Here is a 21284-nt window from a genome sequence, read left to right as displayed (position 1 = left end):
AATCCTGGGATAACCTGCATATGCCGCCATTCCTAGTTTTAGTCTAAGGATGAAACCCAAGACCCCTTGCATGCTAGGTAAGTACTCTTCCAATCGAACCACATCTCCAGCCCTTGTTTTGTTGTTGTTCTGTTTTGTTTTAGAAACAGAGTTTTGCTCTGTAGCTCAGGCTTTCTTCAAACATAGCTCAGGGGGGCCATGACTTGATTGTAATTCCCCTGCTTTGGCCTCCTGGATGCTAGGACTACAGGCCTGAGCCACCACTCCTAGTAAAAGTAGGCTATGTTTTATTTATATTTCCTTGACTTAATGATTAGAAGACATAAAAGAAATCACTTTGGATCAAATTTAATTATGACTTATAACGTGTCTCCAAAGTTTGTTGAAGATCAGACATCTTGGGGATGGCCAACTTCAACCCTGTTTCTGAAATATTTTGCTGTATATGATGTCACAGGTCAAAAAATTTCAACTGATGTTCCATAACCCAGCAAAGGAAAGTGCATTTCTTAGTAAGTGTGTATACTGTAGAGTCTATCTGCTGTGATGTGACTGCCGAGACAGCCAGAAACTGATGTGGGGTGTCCTATTACAAGAAACTCTGTGAGTGAGGAACACCATTCTGAGATTAGCGGTACATAAAGATGCCCCAATTCCTGGAAGATAGGAGGAGTTTGCCTTTCATTGGAGAGTACTTGAGAGAAAGTGGTCATGGCGATCATAGGATCAGCGGTGCTGGGAAGAGGCTGAGCGTGGTGTGAACTGCAGATCTTTTTATAGCTGCGGATTTTTTTTACAGCTGCTGAGATACGGTGATAGGAGCTGAGTGATAGTCATTGTTAATTTGTTTGGTAACGTTTCAGGTCTCTGAATTCCTTTGGATTGTGGATTGTCTCCAAATCCTAGACTTCCAAAGCTCTCTAAGAACTCCCAGAGGCTATGCAGGCAGACAGAGCAGGCCAGTCACGAAAATAGATAGCAATGTTGGCTTCTGCAAAGAAGGATTGTATTATGCATTATTTGCTGGATTGTGAAATCAGGAACTATGGGATCCATTTCGATAACAAACCCTATCTTTGTAGAATCTAAGCTAGTTAGAAATTAAATATGATATTCTGTTATGGTGATTGAGAAAAAGTATTGAAAATGAAGGCAATACTCTGGAAAACGATACTCTTAGACACTTGTCGTGAGAAAAAGCCCAAAGAACCAGACACATACACTTAGAAGACCTGGAGATGATGGGGATAGGAGAGCCTACAGAAAATCTCCAAATATTTAATGAACCATCATATATAAGGAAGGAATCAATTTCTTTCAAGAAAAAAAAATCAGCTGGTGAGAATTGGCTGGAATAAAACAGTGGACTGGTTAAGAGCACTGACTGCTCTTCCAGAGGTCCTGAGTCCGATTCTCAGTAACCATGTGATGGCTCACAGTCATCTATAATGGGATTTGATGCCCTATTCTGGTGTGCAGGTGTACATGCAGACAAAGCTTTCATACATAAAGTACATAAGCAGAGAGAGAGAGAGAGAGAGAGAGAGAGAGAAGAAATGGGCAGGCAGTGGTGGCACATGCCTTTAATCCCAACACGCAGCCTGGTGTACAGAGCAAGTTCCAGGACAGCCAGGACTATACAGAGAAACCTGTCTTGGAAAAAAAAAAAGAGAAAAAGAAAAAAAAAAGAAAGAACAAAGCCTGAAACCGCTAAGTGTAGAGTAGCAGACAACCTGATTTTATTTCAACGTAAAAGAAAAAATTAAGTTATTCTACAGGGTAATGGTTCACTTTCCAGTCTGTAACAGTGATAGAAGAGGGAGCCTGTCTTACAGCCCACTCTGGGAGAGCAGTGCTGTGGCTCCCATCTGCCTGAGGCAGAGGACAGCTTGGGACCTGTAACCCACTTCCATCCATGTGATTTAGAAGGAAGACCTACTGTAGGGGAATCAATGATCTTCAAAAGCAGTGAATTCTTTATCTTCGGGTAAGGTCTGGCAACAACCCAGATAGAGTGTGAAACAGCAGTTTAAAAAATATTCCTAGGAGCTGGAGAGATGGCTCAGAGGTTAAGAGCACTACCTGCTCTTCCAAAGGTCCTGAGTTCAATTCCCAGCAACCACATGGTGGCTCACAACCATCTGTAATGAGGTCTGGTGCCCTCTTCTGGCCTGCAGGCATACACACGGACAGGATATTGTATACATAATAAATAAATAAATATAAAAAAAATATTCCTAGCTGCATATGCTTTTTGATGTATTGTTTGATGGGTTCAAATGGATGCCTAGACTCAAACGACTCCCTGCGGTAACAATGCACTTTGTCGACTTTACTACATCTTGAATCAGCTACAACACAAGCCGCCAGAAACAGCTATGAAGAATTTTCTAGATCAGATTATTTGAAGCGAGAAGACCTACCCTAAATATGAGTGGTCCCTTCTGCCAGATAAAAGGGAGATGGGACCAGACAACTTTGCTTTTTGCCTGCTTGTCTTCTTCACTCTTTCTGTCACCTTCCTCCATCCTGCTGACCACCAAAGTCACGTTCCTTTACTGATATCATTATAACATTATATTATAGTAAAGACGGTAGCTCTCCAAGAAACCTCCAAGCCTTCAGCACCAGATTGAGAGTGCCGAGGCAGCCAGCACTGTGGACTGAGAAACTACTGGACTCTTGGTCTCTAGAGTGAGGCAGCCATTGTTGGACAGCCCAGACCATTAAGCTAATCTAATAAACTCTCCTTAAATATGTACACTTACTCTATCAGTTCTGTTCCTCTAAAGAACCCCAACTAATACAGCCCCAGATTGTCCAGGGCTTTCCTTTAGAGCCATATTCCCTTTAGTTCCCAATCACTTGTAACCACTAATCTGTTTTCCATCCCAAACGTTTGACCTTTGCAGATTGTCATATAAATCAAATTATGCAACAGCCTGGCCTTTTGGGTCAGATTTCTTCCACGGAAGGTAGTGCATTGGAGATTGACCCACGTTGTCGGCTCATCTCCAGTAAGCTGCTCCTTACTGCTCAGTAGCTGAGATCGTGTGAATCCTCCATAGTCATAGTGCGTGGCTGTTGGTCTTCTACCCTGACAGTTAAGAAACCTGGAAATCAGCACTCCATCTTAACCTCATATAAAAAGCTGGGCAACTTGAATTAAACATCTCGCTTTCCATTCCCCTGAACACTGAGATCACAGGAAATGGTCTACCCCCAAATGGGGGAAAGAGGCAGGTAGATTAAAACAACACCACAATTTAGCCAAGCGAAAACAAAACAAAACAAAAAACAAACAAAAACAACAAAAGCATGAGTAGAAACTCCCATGGAAATCAGAATGTAATAATTTTGCAAGAATACATCAAATTAGGCTTGTAAAAAATGAAAAAAAAAGCAAGGAATATTATATTCATAGGAAAAACAGATTTGAAGAGACAGAGCAAGCAAGCATCAGACCCCAGCAGGAATACAGCAAGTGTTTGGAGTGATCAGACTAGGAATGTTAAATAATTTGACTCACGTGGAATAATTAAATAATTTGACTCACATAGACAGCAAGGAAGAGTGGGCAGGCTGTGTGACTGGAGGGATGGAGCTCTAAGAAGCACAGAGGGAAAGGTGCTGTAAGGAAACAAAGGCTGCCTTTGGAAGGACCATTAGTCCACAAGGCACAGGAGGGAGAGTCAGTGAGCTTCAGCATATGGTTACAGACTCCCCAGACCCAAAGCAAAGAAGAAGAAAGCCTGGGAATCTGCCGTCTTGCCTGTGCTTAGCCACACAAAGAGAATGTGTGTTCCCAGGGGGTGACCTTGAATGTCCACAGCAGCTCAGAGCCTCCCACAGCTGGATGGCTTCACCCGCTGTTGGACGGGAAGGTTGAGTCCTCACAGTTCCCTCGGATTTGTTGCCTTATTCTGTCTCAGTGGCCTTGTGGTCCTCGCTCATAACATGCAACTCAAGCGTCCTAGATAAACTTCTGTTTATCTAGCTGCAAACCTTTTGGAAACAAATGCAGAGCAAACGATGCTGTCAAAAATGGCCCCTGCTTTTAAAGAACCTGAGTTCATACTTGGGGAAGATATAAATCCATAAGGCATTTCCATGCACTAGAGTTCCCTCTGGCAGATATGTAGACATCAGCACATAGGAAGAAGATACGATGTTCTGGGAAGATCCAGGCCAGAGGAGGCCCTTAACTTCTCAGCATGCAGCTTCTCCCCTAATGGCTCAGGAAGATGCACGCTGGACACACCCTAGCTCAGTCCTTTTCCTGGAGCTCACTGCGGGTGCGGTGCATGGTGGTTCCCTACCTAGAGGGAAGTAGAATCCTTACTGCTGTTTCTTCTCTGGAGCTGGATCACAGAGAAGGCGTAGGACAGTGGAGAGTAGGCCTGGGATGGGTGCTGGGCAGAGCCAGGGTTGCCGAAGCTTCTCCTGCCTTCCATCCGCTCCTCTGGCCTCTCCACATCACGTTGTCACTATTCTAGCAAGGCTCAGGACCATGGGGAGGGGGTGGGGAGCTGGGAGAATGTGGACACTTCCTATGAACTCCAAGTATCCGAGGAAGCCTTTCCCAAGAAACTGTCCCTGAGATCAGGCAAGTGCCCAACAGCGAGTACCCTAAGAGGCCCAGTGAAAACATTCACTACGTTTTAGAAGACTTTTAATTTTAACAACTTATGATTAAAAATACATTTTATAAATAATTTTTTCCAGACTTGATTGAGGAGGGTTGTAAACTCTACAAAAAGACAGACTGCAACAGCAAAGGATTAAAGAAATTACAAAAAAAAAAAAATAATAATAAAGCCATCTCCTCCCTAGGTAAAAATACATTATACGTCACACAGCATTTCCTTTGTGCAAAAAGTCTGAGCAGGAGCTGTGTTAGGTAAGCCGAACATTTACTGAAAGGGTAGTAAAGTGTAAATTGCATAATAATACAGGCACAGGTGAAAAAAAAAATGAGTATTTCTGCCCTAGAAGTTAATGTACCTTAGGTCACCATTTTACTTTATAGTACAGAAGGCTGAATTTGGCCTTCTACAAATGTGTGTGTGTATATATATATATATATATACATATACATATATAATATATATACATGCACACACATGCATAAGCATGACAAATATTGTGGTGATATTGAGTAAAAACCCCCAAAGTATTTACAGTATTTTCAAAGGTGGTATTCTCTCAATCCGTATGTGTATATCATTGTATATCATCTCATTAAATAGCTCTTTAGGAAATTAAATTAAACCACCGTCTCTGGTCAATCAGTGGACATCCTCAGTTGAGACTTCCAGTTTACGCTGTGGGACAAAGAGGGTTCCAAAAGAGGTTTTGTTAGCACCATCAAAATCCATGTAGGGTGAGCTGGTAGGCTTGGTTGGTCCACCTGGGGTACGGAAGAAACTCTCAGCCACCAACTGGGAGCCTTTGGGTGTCACAGGAACAGACTGGTTGGAGAGAGCAAAGGAAAAACGGCGTTAGACTAACGGTGACTAACACTCCCCAGAAGACTCAAGACAGGGCTGGATGATAGATCTGTGGCATTCTGGGAGACCAATACATCCTGATATCCGCATGGAAAGCCCCTAGTTCCTTTGAATTATTGTCACTAAGAGGAGACAAAATCTCATGGGTGCCTTGGGCATTCTTCTTGGGGCTGGAAGAACACTTCCCTCTCCAAAGAGGGGAACACGAGCCTCCTGATACAGATGATTTAATAATTAAATTAAATGGCAATACCAGCACTCGGGAGGCAGAAGCAGGAGGATCAAAACGTCAAGGCCATCTTCAAGTTTTAGGCCTATCTTTAAATTAAATGCAAATACTCTTACCTGTTGTGGTCCTGCCCCAGCAACTGATTGTCCATTTAGTTGGCTCTGGCCCAGCACTGGCGAGTCATGGTTGGTGGCTCTCCCTTGCCGAAAGCTCAAGTTATCTGGTATGACACTAGCTGCTTCAACACGAGGGGACACAGGGACTGTGCTAGCTCCAGGCCCGGGGCTGGCAGACATCTGCACACTAGGGGAGATGAGTCCCAGGTGCTGCAGGGTGAAGTTGACAATGGCTGAGCTTGGGTTCTGGGCAGGGCCAGGGTGGCTTGAGTTGAGAGCTGGGCTGTTCCCAACAGGTACGGCTGCCACAGATGTTGGGGAGACCATAAGTTTCAAAGGTGTCACATGAAAAGGGGGAAAATTCACAGCAGTGAGTTCAGATGATGCCACCGGGATAACACCTGGAAAAGGGGGGAGAAGGGCTAAGTCTTAAGAACAGACATTTACTTGTTCAGGAAGATGATAAGGGGACTGCAGGCCAGCTCAGGTCTGAATGGCATCTGGCATATACTCACCTGCAATCGGGGAGCCGTAGATCCTGTGGTTTGGGGAAAGTGTACCTGAGTTTTCTGTGCTAGACAGCACGGATTCTGCCCCCAGGGACTGGCACTGGGTGAGAGGGATTAGGTACCCTGATGGGAACAGGGTCTACAAAATAAGGAGAAAGAATTGATTTCACACACGTACCAAAAGAAGAACAGGGTCAGGTACAGTCCCCTTCCGGAACCATCTCTTGGCTGCTTTTCTAGAGCAGTTTAGGCCATCAGTCAGTCTAGCCACCCAGATAGCCCGGGCTGGCCTTGAACCCTGGGTCCTCCTGCTTCAGTCTCCCCAGGGCTGGGACGACCCTTGGGTACCACCATTTTCAACTCAGAAGATACCACTTGAGGCTACTTAAGGGTAGGCTCAGCCAGTACATCATCTTTCCACTGGCATCCCAACTCCTGTAATCAAATATCCCTGCCGGAGCCAAGTTTAACAGTGACAAACGCCGCATATGACCCTGCTGGGTCACTCCTGGATTGATCTTTAATTCTGAAGACTTGGTATTCCCCTGAGAGTATTCCGAGGGACACTGTTTCTAGATTTAAACAGGAAATACTGAATCACAGCCCAAACAGGCTTTGGAAAAACTTAACGCAAAATGTCTTTACTGAGGGACTCTGAAACTGATGGATGCCTGTTAGTAACCCAATGGGGAACACTGCGTGTAGCCTTTCCAGTCCATTAGGCAACTAAATTTTTAGTAGGCCATTGAGGAGGACTAATATACAAAAAAAAGTCTCTAGCAATACTGATTTAGCGAAAGGAGTGGCTGAACTATAGTCCTAAACCATGCCCAACTTTTTTTTTTTTTTTTGAGAAGGCTTCATTGGAATGTGCCTCACCCTTTGTGCAGGGACCGTCGGACCTCAACAGGGACAGTGGAGTGGGTGCAACAGAGACCCTATGGCCTAGCGAATGGCCCTCTGGGTTTTCTGACTCCTGATTTAGAACTAAGGAACTGCACTGGCAGACAGTTTCCTTGTACTTTTATTCTGACGAAACCTAGCAGCCTGCTCACACGCAAAGCAAACCAGCAGGCAGAAAAGAGCGCCAACTGGTCCTATTAGAGACCCAGATGCCAAAAGGCACAAGCTCCCACTGCGGTTGGGGTGACGGAGTGACGTAGCTCCCACCCTATTAGGTCGCTGAGCTTTTCCAAACACAGAGAGTGTGTGGATACCCCCCCCCCACACACACAAGTCAGCTTTCCCCTCCTGGTGCTGACTGACTGGAGAATCTAAAGCAGCTCTTAGAAGCAGGGGCCTCCTTTCATCCTTCTTCAGACTTTTTTTCTCTCTGTTGTCAAAACAACAGCCCACACTTTGATCCCTAGCTCTTGATCGGTCTCCTGGAGAACCAGGGAACTCAGAATCTGTAGAGCTGAGAGATTTAAACTGTTTCTCAGGGGCCTGGAACTGTTCACATTGGGAATTGGTGCCTCGAAAGCTGCAGGGATAGAGAGCCCTTAACCACTGGGTTTGGGCGTTGTACATAGGTCTGCTGATGTCAATCGTCATCCATCCTTGCTGGCTTGACTCACTCAAATCTTTAGTAAAGCCTGTATTACCCCTGAAATAACTATGCCTCAATCTCAACAAATCACATCTACGACAATTCTTTTAGCCGATAGTAATTCCACTTTTTGAAGTTAGCAAGATGAATGAATTTGATGTTTCTTCCCTTGAATGTCACCTCGTCTAGTCTTCTGAGCCCCTAGCTTCTGATCATCTATCCTGTTGTTTTCTCAGCCCTTATGAGCTACTATCAGATACGTTTGCATTTATTTGAATACTGCCTTCTCTCCGTCCCTACGTGCCCGGGGTTCTCAGAACATATTTATTGAATGAACTTTGCACATGAATCATTTTCTTCCTACTGTTTGGTCCAAGCTAAAGGAGAATCAAAATGAACTCAACAGAGATGAGAGCTAGGGACACGAGAGATCTAAAACCTCTAATCTGGGGTACCCAGGGAACACCAGGAAACCATTGGAAAAAAAATCAAGCGTGCTGGCCCACAGACGTTGTGGCCCTCACAGAACAACTGAGTCAAGCCAGGGTCTTGTGATCCCCTACCCCCGGTATGTACATCAAGTGCAAGGGAATACTCCATGAGACAGTGGAGTGACATGAATGGTCCCCACGAGGCCATCCTCAGGGAAGATTACACAGACTCCAGCTGCCTTAACAAGCCCAGTGCCAGATAACGCCATTCGGCCGATACGGGGCCCTAGAGGGGTCACAAAGCCCTTTATACTTATCCTTGTGTAATACATTCGCTTAAGCCCACAAAAACTGTAACGTGGTCATCGGGTGAGCACAGAGAAGCAACTGCCATCAAAGGTGGGTGCTGGCTTAGACCTGATCTAGGTCAGTCTTTTCTAACCTAGAGGACCGAGGGGAGAGGGGATGGGGACAGGGGGGGGGCGGTGGTGGGAATGACGTCATGACAAAGAAAAGAGGTGGAGAACTAAAGTAACAGCTGGGGGAAGGACGGACTAACTTCTGCTTCTGGGTTTAGGTGCATCTGCTAATGACACTGTGCTTCACGTGCGTGCGCCGCCGCCGCTGTCCTGCAAATCAAGTTAGACCTCTGGGCAAAAGATCCTCGAGTCTGATACCGGAAGAGTGGCTAGCTGTCCAGCAAAACATCCAATTCATTCTTTCCCCAATCTAATCTTACCTAAGAAAAGAAATCACCTCGAGGGCCAACACCTTTAGAAGCCAATGCGTATTCGCTGTACCCACACGTCGACAAGATCAGCTTGGCTTTTCCACGTACGCAGAAAAGACTGTGGTAAGTTTGGGGTAGGTAGTAAAAAGGGGGGTGGGGTGGGGTGGGGTGGGCAGATTCTCTTCCAGGCAACAGATGCCAGGTACATGACATCAAGCAAACCTTGAGGAATGACTCAGAAGGCACGAGTTAAAGGAAGCCCTTGTATGCCTCCGGCGACAACTGCTTTTAAACTATTTATGACTCTCATGACAGGTGCATGTGTTCCAGTATGGGGTGGCCACCTGTGACGCTTTAAAAAGAGACCAAGTCAGCCCCTCCTCTGTAGGTTTAAAAATGGCCCTGCCGTCATCCCTACGTGAGGATTAGCTGTCTGGGCCTTCATTTGGATACGGGGACGTTAAGGGACAACTCTTTTTGTCTTCTGAGAGGCTGCTCTTTGCTTACAAGCCACCCGTTCTTGTGGAGTCGGCCATGGGATTGCTAAAACTTTCAGACACCATCGAGGCTGTACTCACCGTGGGGACATTCTCAAGCGCCTTCAGGTCCTCCTTGGGTTTCTTTACAGAGCCACTGTCCTCCGAGGAGCCTGCCCTCTTTGTGCCTCGCTCTCCAGTTGTCTCCTTGCTTCGGTTCTTTGCACCCTGTCTTTCCGGTGCTGGCTGCAGGCTTCCGGGTCTGCAGGAGGCGCTGGACATGGTGGCGTCTGTACTGGTCCTCTCAGTGGGGGCATCTGTTGGGTCTTTGGATCCAGTAGCATGAGAGGAGTGGGCGGGGCAGACTGTTGGGCTCAGGCCATGGGGTGGTGTCAGCATCTGGGCTTGGGCAGGTTGCAAGTAGATGGCATAGGATGGGCCCGAAGGGGCCTGAGGTAGGATCACAGGCACTGCAGATGACAATGGACTAGGGATCAGGGGGACCACCCCCAGGGGCTGGATGAGGGAGGGTGCGGGCAGCTCCAGCTCGGTGTTCCCTGCGGGGTCCAGAGGGGCCAGTGGTTTGTAGTGCCCAGATCTCGCTAGCTTTACTTTCACTTTCTTCCTGGGTTCACTGGGAGAAAAAGAGATAGATAGGGAACATCACGGAACTGCATGGCTCCGAAGCGTTGTGTCTGCATCTGTGTGCACACGCATACACGCGGACGCAGAGGTCAGAGGCTGACGGGAGCTGTCTTCCTCAGTGATTTCCACCATTTCAGTGAGCCTGGAGTTCATTAGTTAGGTCAGCCGGCCAATGAGCTCTAGGAATCCTACCGTGGCCATAACGCCACACTGGGATTAAAGATGGGTGCTGCTATCAAGTGAGCTGAGGGTGGCCAGCCAATGAGCCTCCAGTGCCACACCTTCACTTTGGGATTACAAATGGTTGCTGCCATACCTGGCCTTTTACATGAGTATAGGAATCTAGATGCAGGTCCTCACGTCGGAGCCGTAGGCACCTTATCCACCAAACCATCCCCCAACCCCTTCACTCTACCACTTTCTTGCCCAGGTCACAGCCATACTTTTATGAAAACAGAGGCAGTGTTTTTGTTTTCTTAAATGACTGAGGGCAGGTATTTTAAAGGCTATCTCTCCAGTTTCCATAGGTGATGCCCACCCTTGAGTAGAGCGATCGGTTCTAACAACACACCGAGACAGCAGCCCATCCTGTTTCTAGCTGTGAGGCCAGCCTACCTTGACTGCTCTTCCAACTGCATCTTGCATATAGCAGCGAGTTGAGCCATCTTGTTTGGGAGAGGTGGAGAATTTTGAGAACTCTCAGCTGGCAAAAAGAAAGTAGAGGGAAGATGGTCCAAGCTAAAGATTAAGTATTCATATGGAAGAAAACGCAGGTGTCAGAGGAACAGAAAGCATCTATCTGCTACCTAGTTGCACAGCAATTAAACACTAAACCCCACAAACTGCTTTTAATCTTTATAAGTTATATAAATATATGTCATATATTATATATATAATATATATTCATTTATAAGTTAGACTTATGAGGGATGAAATAGGCTAAAAGAAAGCAGATCAAAAGTAATTCTGTGAAGAGCCCCGACCTCCCAGGAAAACATACCTTTGCTGCTCTTGGCAGGGCTGCTGGGGGCAGAACTGATCTTTCTCCGATCATTTTCTATACTTTTTACCAATTTGATAAGGGATGGGTGTCGAGTGAAGCTGGGTTTCCCCCGTGTAGAAAAGAGGTTTTTGGCACAGTTCTCTTTTGCAGACTGCTCCGCCTCTAAGAAGGAGGTGGTAAGAGGCATGACTGGGCTGGAGCCTGAAAGGGAAAAGGCCAGTATATTAAAGTCCAGTTGATCCTGCTTCCTTCTAACAGAGTAAATCAAAATGCAGCTCTAAAACCATGTCAGGGACAGGGGCTGGAGAGATGGCTCAGTGGTTAAGAGCGCTGGCTATTCTTCCAGAGGACCTGGGTTCAATTCCCAGCACCCACAGGGCAGCTCCTAACTGTTTGGAACTCTGTTTCTTGAGGAACTGACGCCCCCACACAGACATACATGCAGACAAAACACCAATGCACAAAAGTAAAAATAAATAAAACCACGTCAGGGACAAAGGGTTTTTGTCTGTGTGCACCTGCTCTAAACACTGGAAACTCATCAGATCTCCTTCAGTGACTTCATAGATAGTATTTCGGTGCTTCATCTCTGATGCCACAGCGCACAGCTGGCCTTCCACTTCTGAGGAGGACTTGCTCCAGAATCCCTCTTACGTGCCCAAAGCTGCAGAAGCTCAAGTGCCTTGCACACAATGGCATATGCACGCACAGAAGCGAAACACATCCTCCTGTCTACGCTCCAATCATCTCTTGGTGACTTGAAATACCTAATAGAATGCCCATGGCTGTCACATATCATTGTTTAGGAGATAGTGACCAGAAAACATTTGGACATATTTGGTGCAGACCAAAAAATATTTCCAACTTATGGTTAAACCCTTCAATATGAAAATCGTGGATCTGGAGAGTGGACCGTATCTCACAACCAGAGGAATGCTGGTGTGCATTCACTGTTGGTTTTCCTCTTTTGGTGATGTATAAAATCTTGCTTATTTCCCCTTAGGGGAGTGTTAGAGTGGGTGGAAGGCGGAGACCCTCCTGCCTGCTCCAGTTGGGCAGGCCCTCTCAAGAAATGCATTCCGTGGTGGATTTGAGAGCACGGTCACAGAAGACACTGGCTAAGGACACACTCTAATAAATATCGTGGGCCCGGGGTTATGCAGCTGTCACCACAGCTCCAGGGCCTCCATTCCAAATTCTTGCACCAAAGGACCTCTCCCCGAGAGTGTCCAATGTCAGAGCATCCAACTTTCTTTATGAGCAAACTGCTTTTCCAATCATCTACAGATGGTCTTCCCATGGGTGGGGCTGCATGCAGGATGGAGGGGAAAGAATCCGTCTAGATTAAAAACACACACAAGCAATGAAAGAAAAACAACAAAACCCCATACGCACCACTAGTATTTGGGCTGATTTCTGGGCCTGTCCATTTAAAAGCTGGCTTCCGACCTCTTTCTTCCGTGACGTGGACTTTCTTGATGAGATCCAGGCTACTCAGAACATTAGCAATGTCATACAATCTCCTAATTTTTGCTGTGGGGAAAAAGGCATGAATAGCATTAAATAGAATAATGAAAGATGACAAGGATTTTGCCTCCTAAGAAAGTCAGATGTGTTCAAGAGCTATCCTGCCAGCATCGGGCAGGGACTCCCTCCTGACTCCTTTCAAGTTATTCTAACAACACTGCTTGGATTAAAACCAAAAAAAAAAATGAGCTTTATGTATTTCAGGAGTCACTGCTGGTCCTGAATTTGGAAAGGACAGTTGGAAGTGACTCAATGAGATGGCCCTGCTTTATAAAAAGTCACGTTCCTGGGTGTCAAGCCATGTGGCTAAACATAGACAAACATTACGGGTTAATTTAAGTGGTAAGTGCTAGTTAGTAAAAAGTCTAAACTAATAGGCCAAATAATTTATTATTGATACAGGCCTCTGTGTGTTTCTTTGGGACTGAAGAGCTGTAAGATCTGGTGGGGCAGAAACTTCAGTCTACAGTACAGAGTTACAAACTGACTCTCCCTCTTTACAGCCCTGCTAGAAGTTTCTGTGGTCCCCAAGGATTCAGCAAGTGACACATTCCACTGTTACTAGAATAGTTTCCAAGGGTATGACTGACCAATAAGCAGTGTTGAGCTGAAGGGCACCTGGTGACTCAGAAAATCATTGACCAAGTGGCAGTATCAGGATGCGTTTTTCTCAAATTGTACTTTCCCCAAGAACTGTCAGAATTACTGCCTTACTCTCTCCTTGATCCTGTTTTGTAGATGTACTGTCAACCCAGGAATATCTGGACTGAACTTCCGCAGACTGGTACAGCTTTATAGAACATGTCATCTTGAGGTCAGGGACCACACAAATCTACAAATGCTGGCCTCTCAGGGCAGCTATGTTTTATATACAGCTGGTTGCCCAGCAGTTCACATCTGGGTTGTCCTCCAGGGGAGGCGAGAGTGTGGAAGGTCGCTCTTGCCTGCTTGGCTCTTTCCTCCACACCTTTCCCTACAATGTCTGGCATAGCCATGGGAACAGAGCTGGTTAGGAACCAGCTAAATCCACAGCAGCCATCTGGCTAAAACTGTTTCAAAGCAGCAGGCCATCTGTGTTGCAGGGCCATCGGGGGACAATTTAGTGGGAATTATTTATGCCATCAATGATCAGTAGTAGTGGAGAGATGAGATCTAGGAGCTGGACCTACCTTACAACTGATTGTTCATTTAAGCCCTGGGAGTATTTACCATGTAAAACGAGGAGAGAGCTACCGTATCAGATGACACCATAGTGTCGGACCGGTAAGAAGGTCTTGTTGAATTCCGCCAGTTAGTGGCAGCAGCATCCACCACTGTGGGGGAGGGTGAACATAGACACATACCCAGAGATCTGCTCAGTGCCTGGTCAAAGGGAAGACGACGCTTTGTTGTTCATGAATGGATGCCAAACCTCCTGGGTAGTTGTGACACTTACTTTTAAACTTGCTTTTATCCAGATCTTCCACATGGTCCTCCCCAATTAAAATCTTGGCAGCGATTTCCAGGCTCACTATCTGCGGCGTGGACACCAAGAACAGCATCACAAACTTCTGGCTCATCACTCGTAAGGACTTGTCTTTGCGGCTGTTCACGGAAGCTGCAGAGAAGGACGGGGATTAGGGAATTAACAAGAAGGGAAAGCAGCAAGCCTTAAAAATAGCACCTTTGGACCAGCCAGCCCACAGCCGTGGCGTGTGCCCAAAACCTCAGTGCTAGGCAAGTGGAGACGAGAGGACGGACGATCAGGGACGTGAGGCCAGGGTGGGCCAGAGACCTCGACTCCCCAGCCCTAACCCCACCCAACCCCCAAACAAGTGACAGCAGCTGCAGAGCGGCAGGCTCCATGGCGGTTTTCACAGGCACCACGCGACATCACCTCTCACCTGCCCGGAACTCCACTCCGGGGAGTTCGACGAAACACATGTCTGAATGCCCATTCTGGCCAGTGTTTGACTTGATCACGTGGTCCTCTAGGGCACAGCTCTTAAGGAAGTCAAACTCTTGTTCGTATTCTTTCCTCTTGATCATCATGATCTGCTCAGCATACTTGTTCTCCTCCCCGACGCTCTTCAGAGTCCCGAGGGTTTTGGTGAGATTGTGTCGGCCGTGCCAGGTGTACCGGTTTTTGGCAAGGCGGCTCACCATGTGCAAGCTCTCTAGTACATTCACAATGTCATAAATCCGTCGCCGTTCAACATCTGCAAAGAACGTGTGGCGGTGCGTTAGCAGGATCAGGCTTTCGCTGTGTGTTCGAAGTGGAATAAGGCTTTTCCTGTCTGTCAGCAGGTGCATCTGAACAACACAGTAATATAATACACGTAACAAACACTACGGGAGGCCAGAAAGACATGGCTCCCTCACGGGGGAAATGAGCCTGTTTAAATTAGTCACCATCTTCCCAGGGGTGCAAATTGCATCATTCAGGACAATTGTGTTCTAATGTGTGTGGTGGCCATTGTCACCAGCACCTTACTGGTGAGGATACAGTTGAGACCTTGCTGCAGTGATAGAGAGGAAGTGGCATGCCCAAGCCTCTAAATAGTCTAACTGTTGCAATTCTGAGCCCATTCCTTTATTCCCCTCCTCGTACCCACACCTGTCTGCCATAATCATATCACAGGCACGCAGTGCTTAGACCTGGGGCTGGAGAGATGGCTCAGTGGTTAAGAGCACTTGTGTTCTACCAGAGGACCAGAGTTCAGTTCCCAGCACCCATACTGGGTGACTCACAGCCACCTGCAACTCCAGCTACAAGGACTTCAGCATTCTTTTCTGTCTGGTCTTCAAGACCACACACACACACACACACACACACACACACACACACACACACTTTCACACTCCTTTATAAAGTGCTGAGGTTTCAGAAAAAATATAAAATCCATGATGTCATTTCTCAAAAACCTACATTAAAAAGCAGAAAGGTCTATCTCTTGGGGTCTAATTTGGCCCATGTTCTGCCTACCATCAGTGATGGTAAGACTAGCAATTCTGTGGCTCTTAAATCCACAAGGGGATTCAGTGTTCTGCATGATGGGATTCTCCTTGTTTCAGAAACTTTATCTTCACTGTTGATTTCAACTTCAGTACTGGACAGAATAACATATCCTTTCTGGATAGAGCACCCCCTAGTGGCCACTGCCAGGTGAGAAGGAGCATAAAAAGCTCAACCCTGGGCTGATCCTTCACCCAGGAGCCCTTCTCCCCGATGTCCTCCCAGACCTCTGCTTCTCTTTCAAGCCCTGGACATCAGCTTGATCTGAGCCCTTAGTTTATGGCCAGAAAGCACAGCTCCCACACACCTGGTCCTTTCACCATTTTCTAGATATCCTCCTCCTTTTCTGTAGCATGAATTGTCTGTCACACACAGTGAGTTCCTGCCATGTCCTTTGCTCTGTAGCCTCTGCTCCACTGAAGACAGGTTCCAGGGAAAAGGGAATTTTGCCCTTTTTGTTCATGGAGCTATAGAAGCTCCTCTGATGAGTCAAAGAGTCTGCACACGCGCACGCATGCATGCACGCGAGCCAGACGGAGCGCATGTGAAGAGCAGATGGACCCAAACAGCATAGTCTTAAACCATGAATTAATGTTCCTGCTTAGAAAGGCCATCTTTTCTTTTTTTTAAATGGGGTGATAGCGACGTATTAAAACACTATCCTGAGCATACTTCTTCAAGTTTTAGATTAAGATGCATTCAGGCTGGGGAAATGGCTCCATTGGGAAAGCGCTAGCCTGAGTCAGACCCCAGCACCCAGAGGAAAAGCCAACTTCATTTAATTGGTGAGCCCCCGATCCCAGTGAGACTCATTCCCAGAAGGAAAGGTGGCTGGCTCCTGAGGAATGACACCCAAAGCTGACCTCTGACCCCTTTGCACACGAGAACAAACATGTACACCCATACTCTCTCTCTGTCTCTCTCTTAAACACACACACACACACACACACACACACACACACACACACGCATGCATGCATGTACGCGCGTGCGCACAAAGATATTTAATGACTTCAAAGATATCCTGTATCTTCCAGACTCCTTTTTGGCTCTAGAGTCAGGTCTACACCAATCTCAAATGGCTGAGAGGCGGAGTCTCAGAAGCCATCCCTCTGTGTAGCTATGGATACGCTGGCTCCTCAAGGCCCAAGGCCAAGGTGAGGGTCAGAGTCACAACTATTTGTAAAGCAAGTTATGAAACTCTACTTCCTTCCTGTACAGCTCTGGAGACAACCTGAACCCGGAAACCACTCTCCATCACCTTTTGTGAGACTTCTAATTTCCACATGGCCTCATTGAAATCTGTGGTGCCGTGAGTTAAGTCCCCGGACTTGCTGTCATTCCTAGCCATGCCGACGACTGGCATACTCACTGAGCTCCTCGGCCACCTCATCCAGGCAGATGTCATTATTCACAGCAGGGTTGGGGTACCTAGGGTACCGCGCTAGGAACTTGTGGCACAGCAACCCCAAGCTTTTCTCTTTTCGACTTGGCTGAGATTTCTCAAACTCATCTCCAGATAAGTGTTCCTACAGAGGAAAAGACAAACAATGTCTCATCCTGAAATAAAGTTTGACAGACTTATTGGGGACATCTGGGCTCGATGACTAACACTTCTTACCCCCTACCCCCCACCCCCACACAGGTTGGATCACCGCAGGGTTGGGAGTGGAATTAGAATGGTCTTAAAAGGAAGCCTGGGATGAAGGCCACTCATAAGGTCCAGGATTTCCAGTGTTGTGCTCCAAGGGTACAAACTCTTTCCATGCTTAGCAGGTCAACAGCAGCCTTCCACGGGCTCCTGATTGCTTGACTCTCTGTATTCACCTCCCTTCCCTCAACAAGCCCCCAGCTGACATGAAATTCCTCACAAACCTACATGCAAACAGTCTCTAGCTTCAGGTAATCCGCGGTTGTCAGACAGGCCCCTCTTCTGATCTCGGCTTCTGATCTCTGGGCTCACGGCACTGATAAGCATTTTCAGGTTGGCTGTGGGTGTCCATGGCTCTCCTTGGCAAACTTCCTTGGGCTTGGTCGGCGTGGTTAAAGGACCCAAGTCAGGCTGGATCTCAGCCAATACTATGTTGGCCTTCGAGGACTCTTGCAAGGGGCTTTTCATCAGTCCCCTTTTATGTGGCTCAGAAAAGAGGTTTTCCTGGTTTAGAAGGAAGTCACAGCTGAGTTCATCGCAAAAGAGAACCTACCAGAGAGTTTTCTATCTTTAAAATGGACTCACCCCGTGATCCAAGAATCAAATCAATAAATAACTTTAATTACAGGCTCTGTCTTTAAATTTTATTTTCAGATAGGAGAGCTGTAAAGACAGCTTGGAGCTCACACCCTTTCTTACTAGAACTGATCTAAGTGACCTGAATTCCTAGAGGCAGCCTCTACTCATGTCAAGCAAAGGCCTTCAGGACCAAAGCCATTCTCCATCTCGCTGTGTGCAGTGGGGGCTCACTAACACCCTGCTGACCAGGAAGAGAACCAAGTAGCCAAGCTGAGGGTGCCCTTATGGTTAGACTTATCAGGTAGGGCTTCATGCCTACCAGCGAGACTTTTGACCAGAAAAAAAAAAATCTGCTTTCAACATCAACTTTTGAGGCACAGATACAGAAAATAGCCAAGGGAAGTAGCCATTTAAGGCCTCAGGGCCAGTCCCTGCTTGGGAGACACAGTGGTAAGCTAGCATTCCATAAGGCTAGTGGGGACTGGGATTTTCACTTTGGGGAGGGCACCATTCTTAAAAAAGAATTCTTTGGGAGACAACAGCTCAGAGAACAGACACCCACTGTTTCTTCGGTAACTTTAGGAACACGGGTTAACAATCCTGTATTACATGGCTATGATCAAGCACCTTCCAGTGTGTATTTCTGCTGAAGTTGGCATTGCTACTTAGCAGAAGAGGACACCAAGCTGAGAGGTCTCATAGGGCTAGCACCTGAATTTGCTCAGCCCAGTTCTCCCTCAGGAGGTGCTGACCCAGGGGTGGCAGGTTCAGTGAAAACTGCCAGGAACAGGATTTAACTAACATCTAAAAATCGATGGGGAAATTTATATAAGTTCACTTGAAAAAAAAAAAGCAAAACAAAACAAAACAATCCACACAATCCCATTGTCAAAGTCTTTTGTAATTTTTACAAAATACTTGCCATTAAGTATTAAAAAAAAAAACAACATACCTCCCCTTGTGTATGTGAAACTTACACTAAACTATTGAAACAGAGAGATTACTATTCCTCTTCAAAAATAGAATTTCCTTCTGAATTTCTGTAACAGTCAACCAAAAAGGGACATCAATGGCCCTATTAAAGGAAAAACTTTAGCTGTTACTCAGGAAAATACAGCAACGGTGTAGACTTAACTTTAAATATACCTTTTGGTTCTCCATTTTGTCAATTTCTCATACATTTAGTGTGTCTTTAAAAACGAAAAATCTTAAACTCCTTCCCAAATTCCAGTGGTTCAAGAAGTCCAATCGATCCTATTAAGGTTTTTTAGTATCCTTAAAAGAAAGAAAAAAAGAACAGAAAGAGAGAAATAAGATCTGCTGAAAATGCATTCACGGACACAGGAGGACCCCTGAAACAAAGAAACGAAAAATGACAAATCGGGGTTATATTTGCCCCCACCTCGAGGAAACACCGCTGCTCTAGGCAGATCGCGCCAACAGACAGCAGTAAATTCCTCCATCAAACCCATCTCCTGTCACGAGACTCCAAGTTAACACAATCTGCAGTGACAGTCCTCTCTCACGTTCAAAGACAGCTGTAGCAAGCACCCACCTGTGTACTGATCCGGGCTGCGGATGGAGCGTACGAGCCCGGGTACCGATTGGGCACACACCGAGCTTGCATCTGGGGAGATGCTGAAGTTTTTCGCCTGACACACACGTGCACAGGCTCAGAAGAAAAAACTTGGGGACATTGCCTGAGAGCAACCCTCCAATTCAGCCTTTGCGCTCTAAACGCACGATGGGGCATTTACAGAGCGCTTCAGGATTTGGACCCCTTCTTTTAGACTTGTTTCAATATAAGCAGTAATACGCGGCTATGGAGGGGTCTCCCTCGGTGCCTAGGTCACTGCGATGCACAGTAGGTTGCGCTCCCGGCCAGGTACAGTACCCTGCAGTCGCCTGCTTCCCGCCGGGCGCACGCACTGGCTCCTCCTCCCCGAAACTACACCGCCCCCGGGGGCCGCCAGACAGCATCTCACGGTTTCCAGGGCGACGGCTCCCAGCCAATCAGAACGTCCGCTTCCGGCCTGCGATTGGCTAGAGGTCCCCGGGGTGGGGCCGGACCTTCCGCCTTCGATTTAAAAATTTGGCGCGGAAAGCAGGATCGTGGCTGGCACCGCCCCCGAGTGCGCGGGGATGGAGCGCGAACGAGCCCCTCCCCCGCCCTCTGCGCGGGAGCTCGGCTCCTCCCCACGGGCCCCGGCTGGGCGGGAGGCGGGAGGCGGGAAACGGCCGCCTTCACCCTACCCCGCTTGAGATCCCGCAGCCCCGCCGCGCCAGTCAGCTCCCCGCTCACCTGTCAATCCTCCTCCGGGGCTGGCGGCTCCGGGCGGCCCGGGCTCCTGGCTGCGTGTTTCCACCGATCCCGGGAGCCCGCGCGTCTCAGGGAGACTCGCTCAGCCCCGCCGCGTAGAGGTGGGTGCCCGGGGTGGCACCGGGGCCGAGACTGGGGGGTGCGGCGGGCGGGCCGTGGGAGCGTGGCCGTCCCGGAGCAGTCCAGCCCCCGATTTGAAATTAACCCGCTCCCGGCGCGAGCCGCTCCCGCGGGCGCGGAGCCTCCCCTCCCCCCACGCCCGCTCTCCCGGCCCGGGACCCCGCGCGCCAATCGGCGCCTCTGGACCGCTGTCGTGGCGAATCAGGCTGTAGGCACCTCCCTCCGACCCCGCCTCCAGCCAGACTTGGGGAAAAGTCCTCAAAAACTTTTCCTTTTTTTTTTCTTTTTGCAAACACCCTTTATCCGAGATCGAAGTTGGGGGATGAAATTTGGCTCGTCCAGGTCTAGCTAGCAAGGGCACGCGGGCTCCCTGCCATCCTCAGCTTGGGGCCATATCAACCGGTGCACAGCCCGGAGTCTGCTCACCTGCCCTTCGGTCCCCAGCGGGGCCCTTTCCCATGCTACCCTTTGCAAGACCGTGCTCAGCTTCTGCCCTACGGCTTCCAGAACGTGTGAGAAAGAAGGAGCTTCGGTGTCCGAAGTTGACGGGCGCGGGGCATTGGCGGATCTCTGATCACGCAGGTGTGGGAGTAGGCGGAGTAACGCGGGAAACGCGCCAAGCTTGTCCCCAGCGTCCCGCGTCTTCCTTTCCCTTCCTTTGCTCTTCTCTCGCTTTTCCCGCTTTTCCTTTACGAGCTCCGGGCTTCGGCCTGGTGTATAGTACAGGTTTAGGGAACTTCAAAGTTAGGAGACCCTCTCGTCCTTAATCCTCATTTTGCAGAAGTGGAAACCGAAGCCCGGCGACCCTGCGCTGCCTTTCCGTGCCCGAATCTTTTTGCGCCCGCCTTAGCCTTACAACGTTTCCCCTTTTCTGATCACTCCTGGGGTCTCCGG

The 21284-nt window shown here is 47.8% G+C and overlaps 1 protein-coding gene across 4 annotated transcripts; it reads right to left on the bottom strand.

The window, feature by feature from the left end:
* Positions 1-4661: 4661 nt before the first annotated feature.
* E2f8 (E2F transcription factor 8) lies at positions 4662-20948 on the bottom strand. 4 transcript variants are annotated; one of them, XM_075952885.1, is made up of 13 exons: positions 20817-20948; positions 19097-19225; positions 17600-17875; positions 17093-17249; positions 14609-14923; positions 14161-14322; positions 12594-12731; positions 11196-11399; positions 10811-10898; positions 9653-10184; positions 6371-6503; positions 5856-6256; positions 4662-5471 (listed from the first exon to the last, which is right to left on the bottom strand). In XM_075952885.1, the coding sequence occupies exons 2-13, from the start codon at positions 19109-19111 to the stop codon at positions 5289-5291; spliced, it is 2604 nt and encodes an 867-aa protein (XP_075809000.1). In that variant the 5' UTR covers positions 19112-19225; positions 20817-20948; the 3' UTR covers positions 4662-5288. The 4 variants fall into 4 exon arrangements, with proteins under 4 accessions (XP_075809000.1, XP_075808999.1, XP_075808998.1 ...); XM_075952884.1 differs by lacking the exon at positions 20817-20948 and adding an exon at positions 20253-20471; XM_075952883.1 differs by lacking the exon at positions 20817-20948 and adding an exon at positions 19506-19852.
* Positions 20949-21284: the final 336 nt, after the last annotated feature.

This window comes from Microtus pennsylvanicus, chromosome 18 (genome assembly GCF_037038515.1).
Source record: "Microtus pennsylvanicus isolate mMicPen1 chromosome 18, mMicPen1.hap1, whole genome shotgun sequence".
Taxonomy (NCBI): Eukaryota; Metazoa; Chordata; class Mammalia; order Rodentia; family Cricetidae; genus Microtus; species Microtus pennsylvanicus.
The sequence above is the reverse complement of the archived record's forward strand: the minus strand, read 5'-3'. Positions and strand labels throughout refer to the sequence as shown.

Excerpts from the sequence above, each read along its gene's own strand:
- E2f8 (XM_075952885.1), bottom strand. Across the intron at positions 14,323-14,608 it reads CGGAGTGGAGTTCCGGGCAG|CTTCCGTGAACAGCCGCAAA; the intron begins GTGAGAGGTGAT and ends CCTTCTCTGCAG. Across the intron at positions 11,400-12,593 it reads AATCAGCCCAAATACTAGTG|GCTCCAGCCCAGTCATGCCT; the intron begins GTGCGTATGGGG and ends TTTCCCTTTCAG.